The following is a 9,893-nucleotide window of genomic DNA, read 5'->3' on the forward strand; positions in this document are numbered from 1 at the left end:
AATTACATCCATAATGTTGTGGAAAATTACATTACCTTTAATTAAAATGCGTCTGTTCATTAATGCAACTTAACCTCGCAATTAGAGTGCCTTCTTTAAACGAAACCTATCTAAACAATTAGTAACTCTATTAACACATTGGCTGTGCGTACATGCGTTTTTTACCCATAATTTTACACTTTTGCCGTTTATTAACGATCCTAGAGATCGTTTATAATTTGCATTGCTATCTGTCCGTCTGTTCCTTTGTCTGTCTGTCCATCTATCTGTCCGTGTGAACGATAACTTTGTTTAGAAATGTCCGATCGCTTTTACATCTTCGTTAGTTATGAACTGAATTGCATGAAATTCAATATGGACATAGCCTTAGCCATATAATATGCAATGCCAAAACTTGAGTCGAATCGATTCAAAATTCACAGTGCCCTTTTCTTATTTTTATACCCGAAGCAGCATATTTCCAAAATGTACGTGTAGATCGGAGTTCGTGAATTGGCAATGTAGTCCAAAAAATAAGGAAGGCCCTTTTATACATAGGCACTTGGGATAAAGGAAAATCAAACGCCAATTTCAAAATTTGGTTTTGCGCATGCGCAGTGCCAACTTTTTTATTTATGGAAGAATTTAAACGAAATTTGATACATAGGCACATGGAATAAAGGAAAATCAAACGCCAATTTCAAAATTTGGTTTTGCGCATGCGCAGTGCCAACTTTTTTATTTATGGAAGAATTTAAATGAAATTTGATACATAGGCGCTTGGAATAAAGGAAAATCTAGCGCCAGTTTAAAAATTTGGTTTTGCGCATGCGCAGTGTCAACTTTTTTATTTATGGAAGAATTTAAATGAAATTTGATACATAGGCGCTTGGAATAAAGGAAAATCTAGCGCCAGTTTAAAAATTTTATTTTGCCCATGCGCAGTGCCAACTTTTTTTATCTATGGAAGCATTTAAGTGAAATTTAATACTTTGGCGCTTGGAACAAAGGAAAATCTAACATTAGTTTCAAAATTTAGGTTTGCGCATGCGCAGTTCCAACTTTCTTATTTAGAAAAGCATTGAAATGAAATTCTTCTTATAAACAAAAATTGAAGTAGCACGTCAAAAATGGATTGCATTTGTGCAACGCTATCTTTCATATTTGTGGCCGGATTTTTACGATTTTAACAGAAGTTGCACCTTACAAATGGGAAATGAATGCAAGTGGAAATGCGCTTTATGTCAATCGTTTACGATTACTTTTTAACTTGTTAATCTTGTTAACATTTTTGTCATGCCTACTACGTTCGGATAAGTATGAAACTTTTAGTACTGAAACTTGTTTCTATTTTCTTTATAAACATTCTGACCTAGACGTACACTTCTTTTTATTAACTATAAAAGTACGGATACGAATAATTCTAGATATGCATGGGGTTATCAAACCGTAAAAATTATTACACGATCAAGAAACGTTAAAATTAAAATATTATTATAACATTCAGATTGAGGAACACGAACCACAATTGGTATGTTACAACGTAAAGTGAACAGGATTCATCTACATGGCCAACGTAACGTCTTCAGTAGATTTAGATGCAATAGCCGTTGAAAATTTCCAAAAGTATTTGCGCATACCTACGGTGCACCCCAATATAAATTACGGTAAGTAACTGTATTTTTGCAAATGCTGTAACAACATGCGTGATGCAGATGGTTGCGTGCAATTTCTCGAGGATTATGCAAAAAACTTAAATCTAGAGTTAAGTGTTATTCGATGTCTTCCTGATAAGCCTGTTGTTGTGATAACGTTACTGGGTGCCAACCCTCACCTTCCAAGTATATTGTTAAACAGTCATATGGATGTTGTTCCAGTTGATGAGGTATACGATAACTTTTTCTGAAGAGTTCTATCAAAATATCTCCAGGAAAACTGGACACACGCTCCATTTGCTGCCGAAATTGATGAGGATGGGAATATTTTCGCCAGAGGCGCTCAGGACACTAAGTGCTTAGGCATTCAGTATTTGGAAGCAATACGGCGATTAATTTTAGATGACGCAGTGCTTAATCGAACCATCCATGTATCTTTTGTCCCAGGTCAGTATAACTTTTGGCAAGTTAGGTGCGCCATAAACAAGTACTTGCAGATGAAGAAATCGGAGGTAAAGAAGGAATGAAACTATTTGTGTTATCGCCTGAATTTAAAAATTTAAATGTTGGTTTTGCCTTGGATGAAGGCGCTCCTAGTACTAAAGAAGAGTTTTTCGTATTTAATTCGGAGAAATACGGCTGGAGTAATTTTTGCTGAGGTTTTGATTAAGTACAACTAATATTTTAGAGTTTGCCATTCATTGCCCCGGAACTCCAGGACATGGATGCTTTATGTTTGATAATACACCGGGGGAAAAGGTGCGATATGTGCTAAATAAATTCTACGAATTGCGAGAGAAATCCATGGCACGATTTAAAGAATTCTCGGATTATGGAGACATTATTACTGTCAATTTAACCATGATGCAGGTAGACTTACAAAACTTACATACTTTCCAAACGTTTGATAATCTATTTAAGTTATGTATACAGGGTGGAGTGCAAAACAATATTATACCGTCGGAATTTGTGATTGTACTTGATACTCGAATTCCACCCATGGTAGATGAACAGGAATGGGAAGGTACCATAACAAAGTGGTGCCAAGAAGCAGGCGAAGATGTTTGGATCGAATATTACCTTAAAGAATCGGTTACACCTATAACAAAATTGGATTCCAATATCTTTTGGGAAGCATTCAAAAAGACTATCGGAGGGTGAGAATTGCTTTCAAAACCGTAAAAGTGTAAAAGTCTTTTAGTAAAGGAGAGCTAAAGGTTCAAACTATGCCTGGTTGCACCGATGCCAGATACCTTCGACAACAGGGAATACCCGTGCTTGGGTTTTCACCTAATAATGGCACTCCAATTAGGGCTCATGCTGATGACGAATTCTTGAATGTTCAAGTATTTCTAAAGGGCATAGTTACATATTATGATATACTGCAAGCCATGGCAAATGTGTAGCATCAACATTGATATGTCCACGCAGTTAACGGTAGTCTATAATTTATAATTTGTTGTTTTTAAATTTATGAATTTAACTTGTATTATTTTTATGTTTAATATTGTAAGGCTTGTATGAATTTCTTTGATTTTGGCACGATTTCTATGAGTTGATAATGGTAGTTAGTACGTGTTGAAGGATTAAAATTGATGTAGGCTGGCGCAACTCCGGGGCCTTTGGGCGCGAGAGGAGGCGAAACTTGAAGACCAGAAAATATAAGCTGAAAAAGTAATGATGATTAGCTTATAAAACACTGATCTTAAAAAAATGTGTCAGCTGCAATGGATCCGTGGAAAAAAGTGTTAGCTGACTATAGCAACGTCGAAAAATTCATGAAAATCGGAGCATTTTGGCAAAGCTAAAAACTTTATACATTAAGGTTTATAATTTCACAATATAACGGGTTTTAACACATTCCTCGAATTTTTCGGACCTCATTTGAAATTCTCCACTCTAATCCGCTTTTCAAAAAAGGTGACCCTCGTGATGTTACAAACTTAGGCCTATCAGCATCCTGTCGTGTTTTTCAAAAGTAATAGAAAATGTTATCAATAAGCAACTTATAGTTTACTTACTAAAATACAATATTTAGAACAAATCTCAGTATGGATTTATAAAATCCAAATCCACTTGTACAGCTTTAAATGAGTTCGTATCCGAAATCGTCAGCTCTTTGGATAAGCGCATATTAACACTCGGATTATGGTGTAAAAATAACAACTTAATTATAAATACTGAGAAAACTTCAGTAATACACTTTAGAAATAAGCGCAATACCTGCAAAATCGAAAATGCCCTCGGTATTCCATGCTCCACCTCTAGAAAGATGCTAGGAGTAACAATAACAAGCTATCATGGTCAGAACATATAGACAACCTGTGCACTAAGCTTCGGAAATGCTGTTACGCGTTACACTTTTTTAAACGTTTCTGCAATCAAAATACGCTTTTAACTTTATACCACGCAAACTTTCACGCTATCATAAGCTACAACATTGGTATCTGGGGTGCCAGTGCGCATGTGGAACGAATACAAAAACGTGCAGTAAGAATAATGTGTCAACTTACTTCAAAAAATTAAAAATCTTGACACTTGACGACTAAGTTACCTCCCCGTTTTCAACTGAAACAGAAAGTGAAAACTCCCCCGCAGGTATATACGTCGATTCATCATCACTACTTTTTCAGCTTTGTCAAAATGTATCAAAAATATTTTCTTGCCTCCTCCCGCGCCCATAAGCCACGCAGTCGCGCCAGCTGACATCAATTTTAATCCTTCAACACGTACTATCTACCATTATCAACTCATAGAAATCGTGCCAAAATCGCCTCTCAAATTTGACGCTACCTCCAGAACAGCAAACTACTAAAATGCGTAATTCAATTGGTAAATCTGAACGGAATTAATTTCGCTAACATACATTTGTTATAGTAAACAATTTTAGGGGTGTTATCTAATTTAATGAGGCATTAATTATCCACAGCGTTAGGTGGTCTTTTGAGTGTAACTAATCCTTGTGATTGAGGATCACGCTTAAAATGGCGTATAATTAAATTGATTTTAGATGCTTTAGAATTATTTCAATAGATTCGAAAATATCGAATACTTAAATTGCACATCACAATTGAACTGATTTATTTATTTTATAGCTGAAAACGTGCATTTAAGCTCTGGTAGGTGATCACTCCTATTGACACAGTTGAAAATATACCAAGCGTAAAATATTCAGTTCGACACGTACAAATCTACGAAGTCGTAAATTGGGGATAGACAAAGCTGAGACCAAATCCGTGTATTTGGTTGAAAGACAATCTCAGTTTAATGAAATGTATTAATCTGTAACAAATTTCTTTAAAATAACTAAAGAGAACATTTAATATACCTGACTAAAAATTGGTTTTGTCGACAAGATGGAGTCAGAAGTTTTCGAGGAAGTTTTGAATAAAAAAAATATATAGAGTTTTCAATATGACAGCTCTGTAAAACAGATTGTTTTCATTTTACTCCTATTCTGTTGGTTTAATTCTAAGTTTACTTGAATAGGCCATCAATTTTACGATAAGTTTGAAGCGACGTAAAATTCCATAAGCAAATCCTTCAATTTAACGTATTGTAATTTATGAACAAATTACGCTCATCCTTCATTTTCCTTTGCTCGTTCGGCGCGCACTGTTCTAAAATGTTCCTGCTGGACTTTCGTATTGCCTGTAGAAATTGCGACATTTGAATGCGTGGTTTTTAAATTCCTCTTATTCCGCAACACGATGAGCACATTGTCCTTTTTGTGCAATACAACCTTCACAGGTGGAGGTCTGTTACGACCGGATTTTCCCAACCTGATGATACCGATGTCATCCGTGCATATACTGGGAGCAACTACCTTGAAAGTATCTCTTTAACCTGTGGACTATCATTAGATGATTCCTCAAGCCCATAAGTAATGATATTATTTTCACGCCTTTTCCTATCATTAATTTTGTTGATACATCATCAATAAGGAGAGATTTTTCTTCTTTGGCCTGCTTCAGGTGGTGCAATAATTGGTAATGATAACAACGTCACTGTTTACAGATTCACATTCTCTTACAAAAGCTCGACGAAGGTACACGAAAAAAGTGGAAAGGGACAATTCGACTACACCAGAAATTCCAAACCTGGAATTGCTGTACAATGTAATAGAGAAAAGAGTAAGTTTTGGAAGCTGCATTTACGTCACAGAAGTCAAAGATAGCAAACCCCACGTTCTTGCTATTACTAAAGACGAGTCGTGCTCATTACAACAGAGAAAACCACACAATTCGGAGATGTCGAAGGTTTAAAAGTAAGTCGGACGCAGAGAAGTGGAATATCGTGAAAGACAAGAACTTGTGCTTCAACTGTGTTCAATCGAACCATTTTACCGAGGAATGTCCCGGCGGTACTTGTCGTGTATCTGGTTGTAACGCTAATAGTGCAGCGGAGAGCCGGCGCTAACTCGCTTATTTGAGGTAATTTTTTTTTTCGGAGTAGAAAGAATTGGGACCCACGCCATTTTGTTCAGAAATGTTTGAATCTTCAGAATCTCGCTTTACGACATTTTCCCGTGGTGCTGACAAAAGTTATAGGCCGCTAAAGTTGAACTTTACTCATTTTCGCGCGCGCGACTGAACCACCGAAAGTATTTATTTTCTCAGCAACTAAGCGATATACATCAATAATTCCTTTTGTAAAATGAAAATACATTATTATAGCATATATTTATATATATTTACCTACCTTGTTATGCAAAGTTTTTAGAAAAATGACCGTCAACTTCCAAAATTCGTGTAGCAGATAAAAGTGCGCACTTTGATCAATAATAACTTTTTATTTCACGATATCGATTTCCAATATTCATAGCTCATTCGATGCTCCAAAGCATTGTGATTATTTTATTTTCTATAACATTACCGTGAATTTTTCATAATAAAAAAGTTACGGTCATTTAAGTAAAAACCTACCCACCTCGCCGAGTCGGGAGTCGCGAATGAGACGGAGAGAGAAGGATAGTCAGCAGCGTTCGCGCAACAAGGAGCGATGTTCTACTTTACTAAGAAATTTCTCTCCGAATACCAAAACTAGCTATTTAGGCCGTTTACAAATGCATTCCGCCGAGTTGCATTGTAAAATCTCAAACAATTCATTAACTCCAACAAACCAACAAATATCACAGTCAAATATCAAAGTTATAAGTAGAATACAATACTAATGACTAGAGCTAAGGAATCAAACAAGGATGTCCGCTTCCCCAAGGATCTTTGGGATAGCACTTGACCACGCTATAGAACAAACGAGGATGGTGGTGAGCTGAAGATGAGGCGGATGGGGACATACATACCAACAGGAGGAACAAAGACCATATCATAACGGGCTGCCAAGATCCTATGTACCTCGGAATGGAAGGTAGGCCGACCCTGCCACACATGGAACACCACCATAAACCAAACGGTAGAGGTCTCGGGGATTACCATGGGAAGAGAAGAGTAGATACAAACAGAACAGAAGAAAGCAGATGAATACTAAAGGTGGAGGAAGAATCAGACACAAGAACAAGTAGCCAAGGGGAGGAGGAAAAGGGGACAGAAGGTAACGCAGGGGGAGGACAACAATAAAAAGGGCCTAACACGAGGAAAAACAGGGAAGGGAACGAGACCAAAGCATAGAAACATCGGAAGCCAATGAACGCCCGGAGAAGGAGCTATCACTAGAAAGCAGAGTTCCCTCTAAGGCAAAACACCCAGTTAGCCGCCCCCCCCCCACAACCCCCCCAACCCGCAAAATCCACCACATTGTTTGGCATATGTCGCGGCCCAGCGCGATGGCAACAAAGTAACTCATACTCATAACTTTTATTGTTTCCTGTTGACAATATAATATTGTATTAGGACATGTTGTGACATTTATTTTTCTTAATTTTAATTTATTAATTTTTATGGGCAAGTTTCATCCTTATTGTAGGCAACTCAATTTTCTTTGAATGATTCTGACAATGACCCTCATAGGTTATCTTCATTTTCGTATAGGTAGATTATGGGAACAATTTCACTTTTACATTCGACATTGCACTAAGACGACGATCTTTAGATTTTGATTGTGGGTAGCTTTTACCGAAAATTGTATATTCCTCAAGACTCGGATTTTTGGAGTAGAGGGTCTGCAGCAGTTTTTCTGGATTGGGTAATTGCTATTATTTTTGGATTGAGGAGCATTTTAATTGGATTCTTCCGATCGTTCCTCATCTTACGGATTTCCGGCTCTAAAGAGCAATCAATTTTTAAGAAGATATCTACGTCAGCCCTAATTCTGTTAGGGGTAAGTTCTGTGTTCTTTTTATATATATCTTCAGTGGTAAGGCACTTTTGGTAATTCCCATTTAGTTTTAGTACGGGGCTAATCAAACCAATTAAGTTCGTGACGATTACACACCTGAGTTCCATTGGTCTTGGCGCTATCTTCAAGGTGAGGTCAAAGGGGACATTCCATCGACGGTCAATTCAATCCTATCAGCAGTCAGCGTGGGATCAAGGTTGCCATTCCTACAAAAGGGTGTTACAGCGCAGCCAGTAGATAAGTTGCACTCCTTTATAACACATTTTGGGAAGAGTGTTAATTAATCACTTGTACATATTTGAATTTGTTATCTTGTTGTTTGTATAGTAGCTAGTAGATTATTGCTTGGGAATTTAATAACTAGCTTGGGTAGCAGTTAGCAGTAGCTTGCATGAAAATACATTCCATTAGACATTTTGCCATCTGCACGCTTGCATACCGAATTCATTATCATTGCTTTACACTACTGATTATACAGCTGTACATTTTACGGTGGGCTAGGTTGCGTTATTTGAGTATTCCTGTTGAATTTATAATTTAGAAATCTACAGCAATTGCTTTGGGTTTAGGGGTACGTAGTTCCAGTAGCTTTGGGAAGGTTAACAGTTAGCTTTGCTCTATATATAGTTGGCCAGGTTTCAGAGAAGGATTGCCGTACACCGGAACGCTGGTAATTCTAAGGTTATTCATCCAATCACTCATTTATTCGCCGTTAGTCATTTACCTTACCTGATTAATTTGTGTGCAAGCGAGACACATAATTCTCTGTTTATTGACGAAACTGCTACACCATCATAAGCGTAATTATTATTTATATTGTTATCGTGCCTATGAGTGATTTATTATTTTCGCTTTGTGTAAATAAAAAGCACCAAACGTTGCTGGATTGTTTTTTTATTCTATACAGTCTTGTGGCGAACGACTCGTGGCTACTGGAATTCAGAGTTATCCAGTAGTTGCAAGGTTTTGTACACTTTACAACTCTTTAAAAAAATTGTAACTCTGTGGCGCTCGAACATTTTATTTTTGAACTCACCCAGCCTCCGCTGGAAGCTAGTTGGTACTTGAGAGTGTACAAATCCGAATCGAGTGCGGGAGCACCTTGACTGTTTTGAGAGCGTTACAATGTCACAAAATGAAGAAAAAAGAAAGAAGTAGTGGAGAAAGGTCCCTGATAGTGACTACCAGGGACGCATCCTCACGACAGTTGACTACCTGGGAGAGGCGGCGCCGCCAGGCATATGTCAAAGTTTCAAGTTTCAACTTTCATTCTTGTAGAAATGAGGCATGTACAGTACATATTATTTATTAAAATTGTTGCAAATTTACGCAACACCGCCGACGCGGTAGACTACCGTTTTGTTTACTTGTACTATCAAAACAATAAAATGGCAGAATGTTAGCTGTGTAGAAATGAGTGCACAAAAAATGTCGCTGCCTCCTGGACTAAACACAAATTCACCGGAAACGTGTGAATGGTTATCGGTTTTGCGTCCGGCGGTGATTTCATTTTTTTATTTTTATTATTTTGCCTTTATTTTTGTCATGTATAATATTATATAATATTCATCGGTCCGTCAGTTTATCGGTCTGTTAAAAAACGGATATTGTGATGAGCTCTAACGGGTACGTAGAGTTGGCACTGCGTTTCCTCAAACCCGCCACATAAACGGCCAACTAGCTCTGGGTTAAAGAGTTTGAGAATCTTCCACGGCGGTAGTTCGTTCTGGGTAAAATGATAAAGTCCGCTTGTCCCGCAATGGTGCTCATGAACGTTTAAATTTTCTAAGTCACTGTAACTACTGTTCATTTTAACTGCAGTTAAGGTATTCGACAGGTATTTTCACGGAATTGGCGCAAAATGGGCTGGGCAGTTGTCAGGCAAATTATAACGACGGACGTTCAGCATATACTTTGCGGATTTCTGTGCGTTTGTGTATTGCTTTTGATGACTTTGATTTTTTA

General features: G+C 37.4%; 1 protein-coding gene across 2 annotated transcripts; it reads left to right on the top strand.

Moving 5' to 3' along the window:
* The first annotated feature begins 1,465 nt into the window (after positions 1-1,465).
* Positions 1,466-3,495, top strand: LOC116164352 (aminoacylase-1-like). 2 transcript variants are annotated; one of them, XM_031478516.1, is made up of 7 exons: positions 1,466-1,646; positions 1,695-1,864; positions 1,910-2,081; positions 2,132-2,278; positions 2,323-2,504; positions 2,556-2,791; positions 2,836-3,495. In XM_031478516.1, the coding sequence occupies exons 1-7, from the start codon at positions 1,547-1,549 to the stop codon at positions 3,038-3,040; spliced, it is 1,212 nt and encodes a 403-aa protein (XP_031334376.1). In that variant the 5' UTR covers positions 1,466-1,546; the 3' UTR covers positions 3,041-3,495. The 2 variants fall into 2 exon arrangements, with proteins under 2 accessions (XP_031334376.1, XP_031334377.1); XM_031478517.1 differs by having other exon boundaries at positions 1,468-1,646; positions 2,568-2,791.
* Positions 3,496-9,893: the final 6,398 nt, after the last annotated feature.

This window comes from Photinus pyralis, unplaced genomic scaffold (assembly GCF_008802855.1).
Source record: "Photinus pyralis isolate 1611_PpyrPB1 unplaced genomic scaffold, Ppyr1.3 Ppyr1.4_LG2, whole genome shotgun sequence".
NCBI lineage: Eukaryota > Metazoa > Arthropoda > Insecta > Coleoptera > Lampyridae > Photinus > Photinus pyralis.

Bases quoted from the DNA above. Each gene is read 5' to 3' on its own strand.
- LOC116164352 (XM_031478516.1), top strand. From the start codon at position 1,547: ATGGCCAACGTAACGTCTTCAGTAGATTTAGATGCAATAGCCGTTGAA. The intron at 2,279-2,322 runs GTAATTTTTGCT...CTAATATTTTAG, and splicing joins TTCGGAGAAATACGGCTGGA to AGTTTGCCATTCATTGCCCC. The intron at 2,505-2,555 runs GTAGACTTACAA...AATCTATTTAAG, and splicing joins TCAATTTAACCATGATGCAG to TTATGTATACAGGGTGGAGT.